General features: G+C 41.9%; 1 protein-coding gene across 1 annotated transcript in view; it reads right to left on the reverse strand.

Annotated features, from left to right (window-relative positions):
• ENTREP1 (endosomal transmembrane epsin interactor 1) overlaps nt 1–19,448 on the reverse strand; it is a 99,384-nt gene extending 79,936 nt beyond the window's left edge. Inside the window, 3 exon segments of the mRNA XM_049770944.1 lie at nt 5,120–5,176; nt 19,031–19,333; nt 19,335–19,448. Of these exon segments, the coding sequence (XP_049626901.1) occupies nt 5,120–5,176; nt 19,031–19,333; nt 19,335–19,448 (474 nt within the window).
• Between the last annotated feature and the right edge of the window lie 2,216 nt (nt 19,449–21,664).

Genomic DNA, 21,664 nt, shown 5'->3' on the forward strand with positions numbered 1-21,664 from the left:
CAAAAACCAAAAAAAAAAAAAAAAAAAGAATGTTTATCAACTTGTTTTCAAATTAAGTACTATCTGCAGAAAGGTTCTATTGTTTATATTCAGAGATTCTATGAAAAACTCTTGTGGGGCCGGAGAGATACCATGAAGGTAGGGCGTTTGCCTTTCAAGCAGAAGGTCATTTGTTCTAATTCCGGCATCCCATAGGGTCCCCCGAGCCTGCCAGGAGCAATTTCTGAGCATGGAGCCAGAAGTAACCCCTGAGCACTGCCAGGTATGACCCAAAATTGAAAAAAAAAAAGAAAAGAAAAGAAAGAAAAACTTTTGTGATACGTATTAAACAAGGATATAAAAAAAGCCAAGTCTCCCCTCACTAGCAGTAATTTCTAGGAATTAGAAAATTTTCTCACCTCCTTACTTGCTGCTAAAGATACAGAACTTGTCACCATTGGGAAAGCAACCCATCCCTCTTGGGACATATATGTGGGAAAATGTCTAGGAAGTTTTGCACATATAGTCCAAAGCAAGAAATGCAAGTAGATGGACCAGGGCAACATGACGTCATTCTGAAGGGGGGCCATGTACACCAAAGTTCCAATGAAAGGTATGCCATATACAGTCCTGCTCCAGAGGGTCATGTCACTCATCATTGTTAGGGTCTTCTCAGATTCCTGTTCAAGCACCAGGTGTAAAGTATGGATAAATCCTAATATCTCAATCCCAAGAGAAAGGGGCAAATGGATCTGCAACAGGGCTACCACAGGAAATAATCCAAGTAGGTTGAAGAAAGATGAAACACAGGTCTGGGCCACCACATGGAGAGAGGGAAGCCCGCAGTTCTTTATTGGGAAGACAGAAACACCTCTGTGGGTGGAGAATAAGTTGGGGAAAAGAACCTATCCAGAGGTTCATCTCACTGAGTTGGGTTTTTGATCTGTAAAAAAAGGAGCCACAGTGGTTGAAGGTGAATTCTAATGCACCATATCTATTTAGGGTAAAGACTGAATGTTCCAACAGTAAGGTCTTAGCCCAGTTCTGTATTCAAAGTTCAAAGATCATTCCTTGCAGGTCTTAGGGGACATATGCAGTGACAGGGATTAAAACAGGGTTAGGAATGTATAAAAAATATATAATATTAAGCCTCTGTAATATTGCTCCACAATGGTCATAACCAATTCATATGCCTCTTTCTATTCTTGAATAATGGTGGATAGCAAAAGAACCCTCAGTTAAGAATAACCAGTTGTAAAAACCAAGAAAATCATCAGATAAAAGCCTTCCATCATGGTGCTAAAGAAGAGAGCATTCCTTTTATCTGCTTTAAGGTCAGATTCATCCTGTATGTTCCAAACTGACAAGATAAAAAATAGCAACAGATCAAATTACCACTTCATAAGCAAAAGAAATCACAGACTGAACACTTGGCTGGACTTCCACAGATAATTCTTACCAAAGGTACCATAAAAAAAAAAAAAAAAGTCTTAATAAGACAATTCACTTTCTAACTGGGGTCTATAAGAAGGCAATTTCTGAGGTCATTTCCAAAATTGAATCTGGGATTTCAAAACAATTGCAAACCAGCTTACCAGAATAAAAAAAAATTAAAAGTAGAAGTAAGAACATTCTCTAAAAATCAGGAGGAAATGTCTGTTCTTGGTGGAAATATACAACTTAGAATATTACATACAGGGGCTGGAGCAATAAAACAGCAGTAAGGCATTTGCCTTGCACATGGCCAACACATAATGGACCCTCATTTGAATCCCAGCATTCCATATGTTCCCCCAAGCCTACCAGGAGTGACTTCTGAGTGCAGAGCCAGGAGTTACCCCTGAGCACCATCGGGTGTGACCCAAAACAAACAAAAAAAAAGAATATTACATACAGATGATTGTATATTCCTGATTTATAAGTTGCTAGTTTTTGTTGTTATTGTTTTGGATTTTGGTTTTGGGGTCATACCCAGCAGCACTCAGGGGTTACTCCTGGTTCTACACTCAGAAATCGCTCCTGGAAGGCTCAAGGGACCATATGGGATGCCGAGATTTGAACCACCATCCTTCTGCATGAAAGGCAAATGCCTTACCTCCATGCTATCTCTCCGGCCCCATAAGTAGCTAGTTTTAAAGTATTTTACATTTTAATTTTGGGCAGTGCTGAGGACCAAACATTGGTGTCAGTCATGTGTAAGGCAAGCATTTTACCTTTGAGTCACATGCATCCTCAACCCCTACACACTTTATTTTTTTATTCTGTGCACAAAAGTATTTTTATCATACTAAAGAAGAGGTAATGAAAGCTTCTGGTTCAGTTTCCAGGAAAACTTAGCTCAAAGAAAAGAAACCCTCTTTGCTCAAAGCTAAAAAAAAAAAAAAAAAAAAATAGATGTAATCACTAACACAATTCAAAGAACAGAAAGGACCACAAATGTACATGGTTTTTGAAAGGAAAAACTCAAGAGTCCTAGCCAAGGGCAACTCAAATTGCAGACCACTTGCCTCTTCAGCAAAACCAGCCCACCTTTTCCAACTTTGACCTCCAACATTCTCCCTAGCCCCCCTAAAAATATGGGTGACAAATACAAGGTACTAGGGGAAAAAAGGATACACTTAGGGTTTAAGTTAGATTTAAAAAAAAAAAAAAAAACTTTAAGCTCTCACTGAGATTTTGGTTTTTGCTTGATTTGGGGAGTTTTTGTTGTTGTTGGTTTGTTTTGGATGCTATACCTGGGTGCTCAGGGGTATTCCTAGCGCAGAGGTTGTTCCCAGCAGTATTGGGAGTTGCTCCTGGTAATGCTCAGGAACTCATACAGTGTTGTGAATTGAACAAGGTCCTCCTCTGCGCAAAACATGAGCTCAGCTCAGTGAGCTATCTGTCTAGCACAACTGACTTACAAAGTACTGACTGCAAAGTAAATTCTATGACCAGCAATAAATGTGGATTGAGCACATTTGCCCTTGTGGTACAGAGTAAACAGAGCTCTCTCTCCACTCTCATAAAATTGTTTATTTGTCTGGGAGGAGACAGACAACCAACAGTGAAGGAAAAGGACATTGGCTAATTACATACTAGAAACCAATAAAGTCTATGGTAGTACATGGTATGGGATAGAGATGGGGACCACAGCAGTCAGTATTGAGGAAAGGTCTTGCTGGGGAAGTGACTGCTGTGTTGAAACCCATCAGAGAAGGAGCCAGCTAAGCAAAGAGCTAGAGGAAGAAGCCAGAACTTCACTAAAGCAGTTGGCACAACTTAGAATGCTGCAATATAAACATTGATTCAAATCAAGGATTTTTTCATTGATGATGTTGACCAAGGATCAAGTGTTTTATTGATAAGCATAGAAAGACTTTCCTGGCATAATTTCCATCAATTAATTTCTCTTCTTTGTAAATTGATGTTAGTTAACTTTCCAACCAATCTCTCCATGCCTTTCTAAATACATAATTCATAGTAGTCAAAAATAGAAGAGGCTCAAATATCCAACAGGTTCACAACTAGAGTTTATCCAGAAATTAAAATGTTGCTTGTGACTTTAACTAATAGCCAAATGAACCCCATGTCCAGTGAAGCAATATTAAGTGACATAAGCTTAATTAAATATTAAACAGAAAAAAGGAGGGCACAACATAGTATGCACATACTGGTTACAAATTCGTTACAAAACAACTATCCACAAAGATTATAAAAAAAAAAAAACATGGTAATGCCATGTCTTTATTAAGGTCTTTTTCATTTAAAGTGATTGAACTCATGTAATAAATTTATAAGGCATTTTTCCAAAAGAAACTTTATGAAGGCATATAGCTAAATCCCTAAAATCCCATAATATATTAAGCCAATTAAAATATATTAATTAAAAGCTAAACAGGTGAAAAATTAAAGGCAAGAAAGATAGATCAAGTGGTAGACTGCAGGACTAGCAAATGCAGCTACTGTATTTATTCCCAGCACTCATGGCCCCCAGCACCACCAGTCTAAACACTGCTGAGAAGTTCTACCAGGAATGTCCTTTGAGGACTACAATGTGTGGCCCCTTGGGAAGGAAGTACATAGAGCGACTTCAGAAAAGTTTTTAATCTTATTTTAAGATGGATGAGATAAAAATTAAATCTATATACAGAAACAAACATTGGATATTTAAATTTAATTTCCTGAGTCCTGATTTTATCCTTGAAAGTTGGCAGATATCTCTGGCTAAGTGTCAATATGAATGGAAAATACAAAAAGGATAGACATTGGGTATATATTATGTTGTACATTTTTAAATGGCTCATTTGAGGGTAGAGAGAAAGTATAAAGGTAGGGCACATCCTTAGATGCTGCCAACCTAGTCTTATATCCAGCACTACATATGATCCCCTAAACACTACTTGGAGTGATCCCTGAGAACAGAGCCAGGAATAAATCATGAGCATGGTGTAATGTGCTCACTTGTGCATACCCAAAATAAATAATTAAGTTAATAAAATGATTTAATTTAGTTATGTGATTTACCACAATAATTAAAAAGGAATGTCACTATTATTTTAATATTACTATAAAATAGTATGTTTATATTTTATTGTTTATATTTTGGAATAAAATGTACAATGCATAAATATACACAATACAATTAGGAGATCGTATAACAAAAGAATTATAATATCAAATATATCATATTTGTGAATTTGATTTGATTTCTGCTTCCCAAAAATGAGTATGAAAGAATAGAGAGGTAGAGAGAATTAGTGAGGATCAAATTGAACAAGATCACTAAGATTGATCATTGGTGTGATCACACAATGGGCAAGAGGAAATTTGTTGCATTATTCCCATCACTTTTGTGTACCTTTAAATATAAAAATATACATAGTCACATTTTTACTACATGTCTAGAATTAGTCTATCCCTAGAATTAGAAACACAACACATTGTATAGCATTCATTATATGAAAAACTTAAAATGAATCAGAGCCCAGCAAAATTGTCATCTTTCTTGTTCAATAATAACTTATTTCTTGATATTATCTATCGTTAACCTCATTTTTTCATGAATAAAGAAATTAGTATTTCTTCATTGGTTTATTTCAACATATTTTCTATGTAAGACAGTTTTCCCAGGGGAACAATTTATAAATTCAATACATACCAGGAGTATCATAGGCCGTTTCCAAGTTGTTAATCCGATGATTCCAGAGAGTATCACCTACAAGGACAAACAGTATCATAAAACTAGAAAATGGATCAATTCCAATAGAAAAATATCTATCCCTAAAATATAATTTTTTTTTTGTTTTGGGCCACACCTGGTGACACTCAGGGGTTACTCCTGAAATAACTCAGAAATAACTCCTGGCTTGGGGAACCATATGGGACACCAGGGATCAAACTGAGGCCCTATTGCTGTGCTATCACTCCAGCCCCTAAAATATAATTTTAATTACTAAATTTGCAAAGTCTTCTAATGCAAATGTTTAACATTTCTGCCAATGAGTTATTTTAAACTATACTCTATGTCTAAGCATCTAAAGTTTCCTTTTTAAAAAATTTACATTTTATTTTATTTTTTTTTTTTTTGGTTTTAGTTTTTTTTGGGCCACACCCAGTGACGCTCAGGGGTTACTCCTGGCTATGCGCTCAGAAGTTGCTCCTGGCTTCTTGGGGGGACCATATGGGATGCCGGGGGATCGAACCTCGGTCCGTCCTAGGCTAGCGCAGGCAAGGCAGGCACCTTACCTCCAGCGCCACCGCCCAGCCCCAAAAATTTACATTTTAATTTGGGGGTCACACCCAGCAGTGTTGGGGTGCAATTTCCAGCTCAGTGCTCAGTGGTCACTCTAAATAATAAGTAAAGCATGCAACTAACACTTAGAACTATGCCACTAACATCTAAAGTTTTATTAACAATTGTGTATTATTTTTCTTAAGGTCAGTTAAGAACACATGGATAGAAACTAGACCATGGTTCCAGTTAGTGAAGGAACCGTCATTTTGGATCCAGGTTTCTACCTCAAGTAGCACCTAATCTGTTGCCAGTCAGTCTCATAATAAACATGTGTGGCCCCAGGTCTTCCTTCAAGGGATGTAACAAGTGGTAGTAGGTCTCTAGGATCTTCCCCTGACCATTTTGAAAACCTTGCATCCCTGCACCCACAAGCCTTCCTCCCAGGCACACATTATTGCACAGCCTGCCTAGCAATAGTAATGCCCTCTTCTCTTTGTAGCAGTGCCTTTTCTTTCCAACTTCTCCCCTAGCTTCTGGAGAATTATGTCACCACCCCACACTCCTGAAAACCTTTTACATAAAAATTTGACTACCGACCCCAAGAAAAAGCCTCTTGTAAATAGTTGAAGTACTTGGCAATATTACCTTGTCTGCCAGAACCCCCAGTCAAGGGTCTGCTACATGAATGACAATTACTGAACGAACTAAAGTGGGAAAGAGCCCAGCTGCAAAACAATTTTTCAAGAAACAACTAGCTGCAATCGTTTCTTAATGAGAGGAACTAGCGTTTTGCCAAACCAAAGGTGAAAAGTCACATCACTCTTTGAATCACTCAGTTCTTTAGCAGTGAGAAAGGATAATCAGAATAAATCTTGAACCCAACCAAAGGCATTGGGCAGTTATTTGATCACATGCTTATCTTTGTGTAATAAAATGCATCTGTTAAATGCACAACCTCACAATTTGTGTCAACTCACTACTACCAGTTGATAAGAATGTCAATTGTTACTTCAAATTCAGAACTTATAGACCTGTTTGCAATACTTTTTATTTTCATTGACTAAGAGTAAATCATTCCACAACATCAAATTAAGAGAGACAAATCCACCCAGTTACATCAAGGAACAAAAGTCACATTTGGGAAGGAATAATTTATTTGTATCTCATCTATGTATCAGCCTGTTACCAACTACCTCCCCAATAGGCCTTAGATAATTTTGTAAAGATTTCATTCTCACCAGGTTATTTCCTTACTTAAAAAAAGTTTATGGTGCTTGTGTAGAGACTGTATCTTCTTTCTAAAACTAGACTTGGAATCCGTGAGAACAAGTCATTTTGCTTCTCTAATCATCACTGTCATTTTCTTAGAAAGAGTGAAGCTTACAACAAAGAGGGCAAAGATGGATGAGCGCAGTTAGAGAAATAGCTACACTAACAACTATCATGACAATGATAGTGAGTGAGAGAAATATAATACCTGTCTCAAAGACGGGAGAGGAGGGAGATGGGGGACATTGGTGGTGGGAAGGTTGCACTGGTGTAGGGGTGTGTGTACATTTTATGAATGAAACCCAACTAAGAACATGTTTGTAACCATGGTGCTTAAATAAAGATATTATTAAAAAGAATAAAACGGGGGCCGGAGAGATAGCATGGAGGTAAGGCATTTGCCTTTCATGCAGGAGGTCATCGGTTTGAATCCCTGCGCCCCATATGGTCCCCCGTGCCTGCCAGGAGCAATTTCTGAGCCTGTAGCCAGGAATAACCCCTGAGCACTGCCGGGTGTGACCCAAAAAACCACAAAAAAAAAAAAAAAAAAAAAGAATAAAACGGTGGTGAGAGAGAGGCCAGAGTGATAGTATGATACATGCTTTGCACACAGTTGATCCAGTTCAAAGAAAAAGAGGAAGGAAGGAAGGAAGGAAGGAAGGAAGGAAGGAAGGAAGGAAGGAAGGAAGGAAGGAAGGAAGGAAGGAAGGAAGGAAGGAAGGAGGAGGAGGAGGAGGAGGAGAGGAGAGGGAGGGAAGGGAAGGAAGGAAGGAAGGAAGGAAGGAAGGAAGGAAGGAAGGAAGGAAGGAAGGAAGGAAGGAAGGAAGGAAGGAAGGAAGGAAGGAGGGAGGGAGGGAGGGAGGGAGGGAGGGAGGGAGGGAGGGAAGGAAGGAAGGAAGGAAGGAAGGAAGGAAGGAAGGAAGGAAGGAAGGAAGGAAGGAAGGAAGGAAGGAAGGAAGGAAGGAAGGAAGGAAGGAAGGAGGGAGGGAGGGAAAAGGAGTGGAAGGGAGGGGAGGGAGGGAGAAGAGGAAAGGAATAAGGGAGGAAAAAAGAGAAAGTAGGAGGGAAGGAGGGAATTGAAGGAAGGAGGGAAGGAGGGGAGGTAGAAGGGAAAGTGGTAAGGAAAGAGGGGAATAGAGGAAGGGGAACAAGAAGGAAGAGATGGAGGAAAGAAAGAAGAAAAGAAGGAAGTTCTCCCTTATACTACATCTATAGGTGGGGCTTATCTTTACATTCTCCTCAGTTCCACAACAAAGGTCTACACCTACTTCTACTCAATTTCTCCCACTTCCCTAGCTTTATGACTTCCCACGCTCCTTGAGGAGCCCTGGAAATGATGAGGGAAAGTGAAAGGAAGAATAAGCAGAGATGGATCCCTAAGATATAGAACAGAAGTACTAGTCTAACATGTGAGTTTTTTATCTTTTTTGTTTGTTTGTTTGTTTTTTTTTGGGGGGTCACACCAGTGCTCAAGGATTACTCTGTGCTCAGAAGTCACTCCTGGCAGGCTCGGGGAACCATATGGGATGCCGTGATTCGAACCACTGTCCTTCTGCATGTAAGGCAAACGCCTTACCTCCATGCTATCTCTTCGGCCCCATGTGAATTTTTCTTTTTTGGGGGGGTTGGGCCACACCCATTTGATGCTCAGGGGTTACTCCTGGCTAAGCGCTCAGAAACTGCCCCTGGCTTGGGGGGACCACATGAGACACCAGGGGATCGAACCACGGTCCTTCCTTGGCTTATGCTTACAAGACAGACACCTTACCTCTAGCACCACCTCACCGGCCCCCCATGTGAGTTTTTTCAAGGGTTCCAATTTTAGGGAAGTAGAGCTCTCATTTCATCTGATGTGGGCACCTCACCCACTCCGGCATGTGATGGCAAAAGACTGAGGGAACGCACTCTCTGCCTTGCCATCCTGGGCACTAGTCCAGCTGGAGTTCCAGCAGAAAGGCATCAGCATGGTCCTTCACAACTGCGTTTCAGCACTGGGGAGATGGTTCAAAGGGCAGGCATGAATGCCTTTAATGACAGCCCTGAGCTTGATCCCTGGTACTTCCTGATCCCCCAAATGCTGTCAGGTGTAACTGGAGCTTATCTTGGAACACACACACACACACACACACATACACACACTGTACACACACCACTGTACCCACTTACCCTGGCCTATCTTTCTTAGCATCCATCTCACCTTAACGTTATTATGGCTTAATGTGATTTACACCCACTGGGAATGTCAGGAGAGCGTGGATCTCTTGAGCATTCCTTAAGGGTCACTGGCAGCCCCTAGAGACTCACAGTTATAGCTAGAGTCAAGAGACATGAGTTAATGAAAGAATGAAGGTTCATACACTGAAGGTGTGCACCACCCCTCACTTGTGCATTTCTGACCTCTCTACTTCCCACTTCTCTTGATTCTGTTCTCCAATTCCAAGTGCTGCTCTCAGTCTCGTGTGTGGTATTAAATCACATCCAGTTCTAAACAAAGGGAGAAAGCAAACAAAAGCCTCTCAGGGATCACCCATGTGGCTTCTCAAACCCAATTGCTCATCTCCGCTTTGGAAAAGCGTCAACAGCAGCTCTCTGGAAGGATTCTGGAAGGTTCTGATGCAGAGCTGAAGACAGATGGTTGCTTGACCATGTCACAAGGATCAGACTGTCATCTTCCAAGGATCTACTAACCACTGTGTCAGACATCCTCCAGCCAGAACTCCACCTGCTCTGTGAATGATCATCAAGTTCTTTGAATTTCCCTTTTTCAACAGCCATATGCCCAACCTGAGAGAAAGGTGTTTTGTTTTGTTTTGTTTTGTTTCAAAATTAGAATCCCACCATCTTCCCTGATTGCTGGTGCCCGAATAAATTTTATTTTACATTAACCCTTGCCTCTCAAATATTCAAGCTTTGAGCAGTGGATCCCCAAACTTGGATTTGGTAATGGATGGAGAGATTTAGAGGTGTCACCCTAAACACTTAACTCCTGTACTTCCTAAAAATATATACCATGGTAAACAACAACAACAACAACTACAACAACTACAACTACAACTCCACTACCATTTTTTCCAACCAGCACAAGATGCAACTTGCCTAGAATGAGTGAACAAGAACCCATTGTCTAACATCAAATTATTCTAGTATTCTAATGCGAATTATAACAATTTTTTATTTTATTTACTTGCTTTCAGCCAGCTCCATAGACTATTCTGTTCACAAAAAGGATGTAAAATAAGCTATGAAAAATCATGGGTAAACAGGTCACAGAGCTGAAAACGGCAGTCTCAGAAGAGGGAAAGCCAAGTCTTCACCCTGCTGAAGCCATGTTAGCTGCATCCATCACCCACTACTGTCACTTCAACAATGGCCCAACTTCACCACTTATCTACAGCTCTCTGTAGAAGACACTAATCTGACCAAAACTCCAAGTATGCTTATATTTGGGCTGATATCACCAGGACTTTTTTGGAGTGAGTGTGAATACCCTACCCAACCTTCTCATACATATGAGAAGCCACTTATTGTTTAGGAACAAAAGAATTAATAGAATGAGCAACTATCAACAAGATCTTACTAAAGCTTCTGGAAATGATTTAATGGTCTCATTTCAAGATACAATTGCTGTACTTTTTTTTCTTTGTTATTATTTTTCTCTTTCTTTTTTCTTTTTTAATAATTTGACTCCCACTTATCTGGAAATAAATACATTATGATCAACTATGTCAACCATGTGATTCATAATTTTTAAATAAGATATTTACATAGAAAAATTAAATCATTAATACCAAAAGTTGAACAGATAAGAATAATCATACACATACTCTCACACATATTCATTCTTTTTCTTTCTTTCTCTCTCTCTCTCACTCTCTCTTTCACTCACACACACACACAATAATATTGCCATTGCAAAAACTATAGGAAGGAGAAGTTATCTAAGAGATTTGATTGTTATGGCCTTACCTACAAGGCAAACAGACATTTATAGCACCACCTTTTGTTTATTTATTTTTGTTTGTAATTCACTCTCAGCAGTGCTAAAGGCTTACTCCTGGCTCTATGCTCAGGAATCACTTCTAGCAGGACTCAGGGGACCATGTGAAGTGTTGTGGATCAAACTCCTGTTGGCTGGCTATATGTAAGGTATGCTCATAACTATCTCTCTGATTTCTTCATCTCTGATTTATTTATTAAAAGATAATCTTTTGGGGCCGAAGAGATAGCATGGAGGTAAGGCGTTTGCCTTGCAAGCAGAAGGTCTGTGGTCCCCTGAGCCTGCCAGGAGCGATTTCTGAGCATAGAGCCAGGAGTAACCCCTGAGCGCTGCCGGGTGTGACCCAAACCCCCCCCCAAAAAGATAATCTTTTGGTTGGGGGGGGGTGGGAAAGAAAAAATAACCTTTTAATCTGAACAGGGTGCGTGGGGGAGAATCACACCTGGCAGTGCTTGGGGCTCCAACCTGCTCAGATTATAGGATGCTGGGGATGTAACCTGCAGCTTCTTTACATAAAACATGTGTGCCAGACCTTGAACCATGTTTTCAGCCTCCTATGTGACCTTTTAAGTTCTAATCTCTATGTCAATACAGCAACTTTTGGGCCAGAGCAGTGGTGCAGTGGTAGGGCATTTGCCTTGTATGCAGCTGACCTAGGACAGACTGTGGTTCAATCCCCCAGCATCTCATATGGTCCCCCAAGCCAGGAGCAATTTCTGAGTGCATAGCCAGGAATAACCCCTGAGCATCACCTGATAACAGCAACTTTTGACAAGCAATCCAGAACATCCCCTCCTACCTGAAGTATGCAATGGATTAACAAAGAAAAATCTGAAAGAATGATATAGATATAGATAGATAGATAGATATAAAACTGTCTGCTTTGTAAACATGTGCACAATAATCAAAGCTCTTAGACAAGTTCTCTTTCCTTATAGCTTTTGCAGTGACAATATTGGTTAAAGTGTGTGTGTGTGTGTGTGTGTGTGTGTGTGTGTGTGTGTGTGTGTGTGCGCGCGCGTGCGTGCGCTCGCACTTGTATTGTTGTTTTTCCTTAGTTGTCCAGCATGACTCATTTAAAAACAACAACTGAGGAATTGGGCAACTGGCTATTTGTAATGTATATTTAATGATTATCAGAATATCCTGCAAAAAAAATGAAAAACTGACCTGACCTGACCTGTCCACTGTCTTTTAAATATTACTTTATTTTTCGAAAAGCATTGATAATGGATCTAGCTTCTGCTAGGTCTGATGCTGGAGATGAGCAATAAAGTTCTTTAATTACATCCTCAGAAAAGAATCTAAGGCAAATTTAATCTCAATCATTTTAAAGATATATCACTGAGGCCAAGAGACCTAATGATTTGCTCAGGAATGTAAATAATAATAAACTGGAGAAAATGGTGAAAGCCATCACAAAAATTATACTTTAAATGATTTTTATATATTAATGTCATATTGGGTGATATAAGATAATAACTAATTTTTTGTGTGTGTGAGGTTTTTGGGTCACACCCGGCAGTGCTCAGGGGTTACTCCTGGCTCCATGTTCAGAAATTGCTCCTGGCAGGCACAGGGGACCATATGGGATGCCGGGATTCGAACTGATGACCTTCTACATGAAAGGCAAACACCTTACCTCCATGCTATCTCTCCAGCCCCATAAAAAAAACCTAATTATTCTTTAACAGGAAGAGACTTGCATTACTTTCTTCTCTGGACCACTCATTAATTTTTATGCTTATTACATGACTGAAATTTTAAAAAAAATCTTTGCTTCACTGATATCTCTCTCTCTCTCTCTCTCTCTCTCTCTCTCTCTCTCTCTCTCTCTCTCTCTCTCTCTGTTTTTTAGCAACAACCACTAGTGCTCAGGATTTCCTTCTGATTCTGTGCTCAAGGATCACTCCTAACGGTGCTCAGGGTCAGCAGCATACAAGTGCCTAAACCCCTGTACAATCTCTTATCTTGTACCAATACAAGGGAAGCATTTAGGTTGGTGACTTAAATAAAGGCCAGACAAGTATATATATGTGCATGCAATCAAGGACTGACTGCCAGAGACATCAAAGCAATAACCAACTGTCTACTAGAAATCTTTTCCTTGGATCCCCTAAATCAGAAACTTTGTTTTGTGAACCAAAATTTCTGTTCACAAAATCTAGGAGACACGAATCAATGCAACTATCACTACTCTTTCATTGTACCTAAGCCTCCTGGAATGAAATCTAACTAATAGTAACTCAGTATACCTGATATTGGGAGTCAGGGCTTCACTCTCTGAACACAGACCTAGAGATCTTTCTCTAACAACTATTTGGAATCAAACTTCAGACTGCTCTAAAATGTGTCTAAATTTCTTAAGTTCCTGAACGTAAATGAGTCGTTAACCTAAGATACCAGGAAGAAAATTAATTATCACAAGGTACTCAATAGCACTGACTCCCTCTACGTGGCTGAAAATATATGTGCAAAATATGGGAAGAGTCTTTATTGGACTTGTTAAATGTTACATACTAAAATAAGTTATAGGGGGCCGGCGTGGTGGCACTAGAGGTAAGGTGTTTGCCTTGCCTAGGACACAACCTAGGACCTTGCCTAGGACGGACCACAGTTCAATCCCCCAATCCCATATGGTCCCCCAAGCCAGGAGCGACTTCTGAGCGCATAGCCAGGAGTAACCCCTGAGTGTCACTGGGTGTGGCCCAAAAATAAAAAAATAAATAAAATAAGTTATAGGGACTGGAGAGATATCATGGAGGTAGGACATTTGCCTTGCATGCAAAAGGATGGAGCCCGCCAGGAGGGATTTCTGAGTATAGAGCCAGGAGTAACCCCTGAGCACTGCAGGGTGTGGCCCCAAAACAAAAACAAATAAAATAAGTTATATATAGCTTCACTTTCAGACCAGCAAAGTAAATCTCAAAATCTCCAGCTAGGAAGACTTACAGAGGTATAAGTGTAAAATGGCTTTTAAACTGTATAAAAACTAGGACATAATAGTTCTTTCAGGTGATGTATTTGTTCCTTAAATTTAATGTTGGGCCATATATGCAAGCAAAATTTTTACTAAAGCCAAAAGATTTATTCATTTCATTTTTATTACCAGCTAAGGCGCAAATAGTCATTTTGAGCTTGAAATATGAGGCTTCTCTTCTACTGGGTTTTACTTAGGTTTAATGTAACCTTAGACTTAAGCTGGCACTGCTGTTCAGCTCCCTAGTATCATGGGCCCCAAAATAGGGTATATTCACACCATTGGGTAAGACACAGAATAAAAAATTGGAACAGAGGATCACCAGGATAACATGCATTCTGACTGTAACTGAAAAGTCCAGAAAAACAGAGAGACAAAAAGTAGATTGATGAGTAATTGCTCCAGGATAAAGAGTCAATAGGAAATGAGGCTCAATGGCTAATGAGTGGACAAAGGGATTCTTTTGGGGGTAGCAAAAATTTTCTAAAATTTATTATAGTTGTGACTATCCAACTCCATATAATTTTTTCTTTTTTTTTTTTTTTTTTTTTTTTGGTTTTGGGCCAGCACTCAGGGGTTACTCCCACCTCTGTACTCAGAAATCACTCCTGGCAGGCTCAGGGAATCATATGGGATGCTGGGGATCAAACCTGATCATCCTAGGTCGGCCACATGCAAGGCAAATGCCCTACCGCTGTGCTATAGCTCCAGCCCCAACTCTGTAAATTTACTAAAAGTTATTGAATCGCACAGTTTAAGTGGGCAAATTGTATGGAATATGGATTAAATCTTAATAGAGCATTATGAATATTTTTATGCAGTCTATTTTTAGGACTTATTCTATTTTTTTGGCCATTATTCTTATTTTTTTAATCTCAGTATACAGATCAGATAGTATAAAGATTAATGTACTTGCTTTTTTGTTTTGTTTTGCCTTTTTGTTTGTTTGTTTGTTTGTTTGGGTCACACCCAGTGATGCTCAGGAATTACTCCTGGCTCTGTTGCTCAGAAATCCTTCCTGGCAGGCTTGATAGACCACATGTGGTGCTGGGAATCAAACTGGTCCATGCTGGGTTGACTGCATGCAAGATAAATGCCCTGCCCCTGTGCTATCTCTCTGACTTCTTGAGATTAAGGCACTTGAATTGGATCACCACTGGTTCAACTTCTGGTACTCCATATGTACCCAAGTATTGCCAGGACAAATACCTGAGCACAGAGTTCAGGAATAAGTCCTTGGCACTGTCAAGTACAGCCCAAACAGCCCCCAACTAAATGTTTATAAAAATTAAAATCTCAATTTAGCTTTCCTTAAATTAAATATAATTTTTATTCCCTCTTTTTAAAAATATGCATACTTAATATGCATATTTAATGACTGAGATTGTGATTACCTGGGATTTTGCCTTAAAATAACTCAGTGTGGGGGCTGGAGAGATAGCATGGAGGTAAAGGGTTTGCCTTGCATGCAGAAGGATGGTAGTTCGAATCCTGGCTTCCCATATGGTACGCCGAGCCTGCCAGGAGCAATTTCTGAGTGTGGAGCCAGGAGTGACCCCTGAGCACTGCCAGGTGTGACCCAAAAACCAAAATAAATAAATAAATAAATAAATAAATAAATATCCCAGTGTGTGTTAAGATAAAAAGGTATGGGTATCAAGTGACCAGTATTGATAACTACTGAAACAGGGTCATAGGTAAATAGTGGTTTATGATAATATTCCTTTGACATTTGTTTGAGATTTCAATTTTTTTTGTTTGTTTCTTGGGTCACACCCGGCAGCTCAGGGGTTACTCCTGGCTCTATGCTCAGAAATCGCCCCTACAGGGGATCATATGGGATACCGGAATTCGAACCACTGTCCTTCTGCATGAAAGGCAAACGCCTTACCTCCATGTTATCTCTCCGGCCCCGAGATTCCAATTTTTCATGAAGAATTGTTAAAAGTTGAGGGGAGTTTCTTCCTATTCCCCAGTCATGCCTATGCTGTCTCATTATCCTGTTTATATGTTTGTTTAAAAAAAAAATAAAGACATACTGGGGCCAGAGCTATAGTACAATGGGTAGGGCACTTGTCTTGCACACAGCCAACCTGGATTCAGCTCTCAACATCCCATATAGTCCCTAAGCCTGCCAGAAGTAATTTCTGAACACAGAGCCAGGAGTAACCTCTGAGTACTGAATCCCCCAATAAAACAAAATTAAATTAAATTAAAGACATACTGAAATATTAAGAGATGAAATGATATGACATCTAAGATTAGATTTTAAAATATGAGGAAATAATTTGACAAATGAGCTGGGCAGTATAAGGATCTAATCCCAGGATGGAGTGCTAGTGCAGTAAGGAAGGCAGCTACACACAGCCAAGTGGCGTTTGATCCCCAGTACCCCATATGGCTGCCCACGTCTTGCCAGGATACGGACTTATCAAAACATGTAAGGCCAGCAACAGAGGCAGGAAGGAGTTCATACGAAACAATTGTTGGAGTTGAGTGAGTGTATATGAGGGCTCAGTTCAATATTTAAATAAATAGAAATTTATTGAATAGTTTTTCAAAAAATTTTCACATACATAATTTTTAAATATATTAAACATATTTAAAATATAATTAAAATATATGCATTGGAAAAGAACATATTTCCTAATACACCGAGGAAGTCCTAGTACCTAAGCCATCTTCCTAAAATTATACTTAAGTTGCTCTGAACAGATACTTGTAGATACAGTATTGGTAGGTTCTGAATATAGAAACAAGCAACACAATTTAAAAATAATGAAAAGATGGAGCTGCAGAAAAGAAGGAGCTGCAGCAATAGAAGATTATAGGGTATTTGACTTGCATGAGGCCAATTTAAGTTCAATATTCAGCATCCCATTTGGTCCCCAAACACCACCAGGAGTTATCTTTGAGCACAGAGCCAGGTATGGCCCAAAACCCAAAATAATAATAATGGATAGTTAGTGATTTGTATATAAAGGATGGGGATATGGAAAAATAACCCTACTAAGAACATAGGCCTTTCCTTGCCTGAGTCAAATGATAGTTAAGTGTAGTTCCCTCTAAAATAAATGATGATAGCATATAATTATTTTGGTTTTAATTTTAGAAAGAAAAGGGAAATTTCCAGTAATCCTAAAGTAATTTTTGGGGGGGTTGGAACTCTGGGCTATTTTACGCTAAACGCTAAGGATGTCTCCCTGCAGTACTCAGGGTTGATCCAGGTCTCTGGATGTTGGCATTAAGGGGGACAGGAGCATTAAGAGATATTAAGTAACTCAAAGGTAGAGGGAAACCGAGCATAATGGAATTCTTTCACGTTGAGAATATACATCTTCCTGGAGTTTTACAGAGGAGTCAGAGGAAGAAGAGGGCAATGGCAGGGCCATGAGGGTGGAATTCCATTACTGTAAGGCACAGAATGTGCCCACCACAGAGAGATAGCACAGTGGGAAGAGTGTTTGCCTTGCGTAGTACTTAGGTTTGATTCCTGGTTTCCCTGAGCCCACCAGGAGTAATCCTTGAATGCAGAGCCAAGAGTAAGCCCTGTGCACCACTGAGTGTGGCACAAACATCCACCACCACCACCACCACCACCACCATACCCAGAAAAAAAAATATCAGAAGCAAAAAGTGTAAAACTGGCATCAGTTAAAATAGAAGATGACAGGTCAGTCTTGAAGCATTTCATGCCCCTAATTTATAATTCACATGAGAATTAGCTTCTATTTGATTTCTCAAATGAAACTCCTATACTTTAAATTTTGGTCTTGAATCTGGGTCTGTGTGGGCCTGCAAGAGGGCAATTTTTCCCCGTTTTGAATATTCACTGCAGCTCTCAGCTTAAACTCTAAGCATTGTCAGAGTTTTTCTTTTATAAAAACATCTTTCAGGTTAAAGGTCTCCACTTCCATCATTCTGCATGACCTGCCTTCCCGTTTTTTAGTCTGGCAAGCAGTGGTCCTCAAACTATGGCCCGCGGGCCACATATTGTATTTGTATCTGTTTTGTTTCTTCGTTGCAAAATAAGATATATGCAGTGTGCATAAGAATTTGTTCATAAGTTTTGTTTTTACTATAGTCAGACCCTCCAATGGTCTGAGGGACAGTGAACTGGCCCCCTGTTTAAAAATTTTGAGGACCCCTGCAAGAAGTTGGCCGCCAGGAGATGTGACATAGTTAGGAGGCAAGGATGAGCAGCAAAGCAGAGCCCACACAGTCTCACTGGCAGAAGCCTTCCTGGAAAGCCTGGCATCTTTTGCCCCAGACCTGGCATCTTTTGCCCCAGTGTCTCTGCTGGCGAAGATAGGACCATGGACCAGTGAGGAGCAGATACCTCCAGTTTAGCCGTCCCCAACTCCTGGACTTCGGAGAGCCCATCCCTAATGATAGGTTCCTGTTGGTCTTTGAAAATTAAATTCTGCCCACCAGTCTGCGTGGCTCCAGGAACCAAGTAGGGATTTGAGGCCCTGCATAATGGCCAGGTATGAGCACACTTTCTACATACCCTGTCATTACCTCCCTGTCTCCCCACTCAAGAGTCACACCGTCCCCTCCTCGCTGCTTTGCAGCACCTGCATTTCACAAGAACATTTGCCTCGGTGCAAAATGAAGCACCTGAACCCAGACAACCTATAGATAGAGCTTCGTCTCCACACAAGGGCCCCAGTCTGCACCCAGGCACTGCCGCTGCACCGCTCAACAAAACCCAAACTTTTACCCCGCCAACTCGAACGCCTGCAAAATAAAATACTCCACAAAGCTTGGAAGAAGTTTCTTTTCTTCCCACTTTCTTCCACTTCCTCCCCGTCCAATTCCCATCTCTTCAGTAGCAAAACCATTTCAATCTATTAGCTTGATGGGGGCCTGAAAAAAAAATCCTTCAACCTTCGAGGAATAGACACCGTCAGGTGCAAAACAATTCACCCCTAAACTCCGCCGCTTTCTTGGAGCCCAGTTCCCCGACGTCCCGAAAACTTCTACTGGGGCCTGCGGCGGCACGATGCCCCCCAGGTGCCGACCGCAAGGGGCCCGAGTCACACACACCCTGCCACCCGGGTGCGTGGAGGGCGCCCGCGGCACTTACCGAGGAGCCGGCCCAGAACGGACACGAGTTCTTAACCTGCGGGGAGCCGCTCAGCGACAGCGCCCCGAAACTGAGCGCCACCATGCAGCACCCGAGGATCAGCTGCAGCAGCCCGAGCGACAGCAGCGGACGAGCGGGCAGCAGCGGCGATCCCGGGGCGGCGGCGGCGGCGGTCACCGCCCGGCGGGAAGCCAGCGCGGGCGGCGCGACCAGCACCCCGGAGGCGGCGGCCGCAGCGGCGCAGCGAGGCCGAGCCCCGGGGGGCTGCACCCCGGCCCGGTGCCAGCGCGGCCGCAGCGGGGGGCAGCGGCGGCTCCTGGGCGGCGGCGGCCGCGGCCCCCGGAGCTCCGGCCTGGGAGGCGCCCGACAGTCCGGCCACCGGGCAGCAGGAGCCCGGGAGGACCACGGGCAGGGACATGGAGCGGCCGGGCGCTGGGACGCGCGGGGCGGCGGGAGCGGCGGGAGCGGCGGGGGAGGGAAGGAAGCGCGCGCGGCCCAACCACTTGCTGCCGCCGCCGCCGCCGCCGCCCGGGCCGGGCTCCCTCCCACCGCTCCCACCTGCCCCGGCGGGTCCGCCCGCCCCGCGCACCCGCGCTCCCTGGCACCCGCTGGCCCGAGCCCGGCGCCGCGCTCCCGGGGCGGTCCTGCCAGGCCCTGCGCCAGCCCGCGTCCTCTCTCTGGGGCCGAGAGCCACTGTCCCCTAGCCACGATTGCCAAAACGAACCCCGCTAGCTGCCGGGGCGTGTCCCGGCTGGCGGTGCAGAGTACGGGCGTCGGTTGTCCGCCCGCCCGCAGAACAGAGGAAATTCGGGAACCCGGGGGTGGCGAGCACTCTGGCTTGTAGGTTTCCCCGGCCCCGACTTTCTAGACTAGAAAGGAAGAAGCCTGGTGGAACGTAGAGAGACCCCCAACTTGCAAATCCCTCCCCTCCCCTAAAACGGCAGAGGCTGGAGCGGGGAGGTAAATTGGAAGAGATTTAGGGAGGGAAAAGTCGAGGACGCGCGCGCTTTTACTTTGGAGAATCACCTGCAGCGCCAAGTGGTGGTGTGCGTGGGATTCAGAGTGTCACTGGCCCGCCGCTTGGGTGAAGGAGGGAGAGGGGGAGCAAAGTGGGGGCACCCCCATGGACGTGCTTTTCCCCACACTCGAAGAGCAGCACCGGAGCTCATACTTAGGTTAATAGGAAAGATCTAGAGGAAAAAAGAGAAACCTGGAAAGCCCGAGGCAAGGTAAAGGTTATTATGCTCCGAGTCCAACTTGCCTAGACTCATGGTTTATATTAGGCATCACCTGGTAGAGCACAAAATCCTCAACTTCCAAAGTTTTTTTACGTTTCTAATCTGGTTTTGGCAGTTTATAAAATAGAATTAGATTTTTTTAAAAGTGATTTGGGGTCTGGAGCATGTGTATTACTCTAGAGTAGATTCCTAGACCCCACGGTCCCCTGAGCACAGTGGAGAATTATCTCCAGTATAGAGAAGGAGTAGCTTCTGAGCCCCTCCGGATGTGGTCCCCAAACCAGAATAATAAAAAAAGCAAACAAAAAATATATGGTTTGCCTTTGAAAAATTATTTTCTCTAATAAAATATCTTTAGAAAGAATTATCTTGTTGAAAGTGTTCTTATACATGAAACGATATATATCATATGTTGTATTATGCACATGTATTATTCTCAGGACAAATATTACTATACAGTTCTCTGTAGAGGGCACTTTATTAATCAGGTGGGATTTTTTTTTAATATGTGTCTGCCCAATGAACCAATATTAGTGTATCCGTTTTATGCTGTGCTTGCAAATATTTTATATTGGCCATTTATTTCAGCACCCTGATGTATCATCAGTGTGGGTGTGTTTACCACATACACTTTTGAATTATTAAGGCTCTGCGATTAACAGTACCTAGGACTTCTTTTACAGATTTCTCTAAAAAATAAATTTCAAATCTGGAAGAAAGATTGGTTGTGCTGTTTTAAAAAAAATACGTTTTAATAAATAAATAAGTAAATTTAAGGTACATTACTTCATGAACTTTAAAAAGTATAGGAGTCAAAGATATAGTACAGTGTGGAGGGTGTTTATTTTGTACACAGTAGACCTGGGTTCAATTCCAGGGACTCCATATGGTCACACACACACACACACACACACACCAAGCACCACCAGGAGTGATTACTGAGTGTGACCCCAAAACAAAATAAAATAAAATAAAAGGCATTACCACCCTAGGTCTTAAATTGCAGGTAATGTTAAAAGGAAAATCTTCCTGGATACTGAATGAATACAAAATCTTACGGATACTTAATATTTAAGATTCTACTACACTATACAATAGAAAAAGTTTGAATCTGGGTTAGAGCAATAGTACAGTGGGTAGAGCACTTATTTGGTCCCCAAAGCACTGCCAAGAATGATCCCTTAGTGCAGGCCAGAAGTAATCCCTGAACACCTCTGGCTGTGGCCCCTTCAGCTCCCTCCAAAATGTGTCTTAAATTCTTTCTGCTTAATGAATCTACTGCACAAGTCTCATCTTGACACCTGAAACTGTATTCTTTGTGTCGAGGAATGTTAGTGCTAGACATTCTGATATCCTTTTTCCTGTGAATGGTTAATGACTGGAAAGGAAGACGTAT

This window comes from Suncus etruscus, chromosome 3 (assembly GCF_024139225.1).
Source record: "Suncus etruscus isolate mSunEtr1 chromosome 3, mSunEtr1.pri.cur, whole genome shotgun sequence".
NCBI classification, from domain to species: domain Eukaryota; kingdom Metazoa; phylum Chordata; class Mammalia; order Eulipotyphla; family Soricidae; genus Suncus; species Suncus etruscus.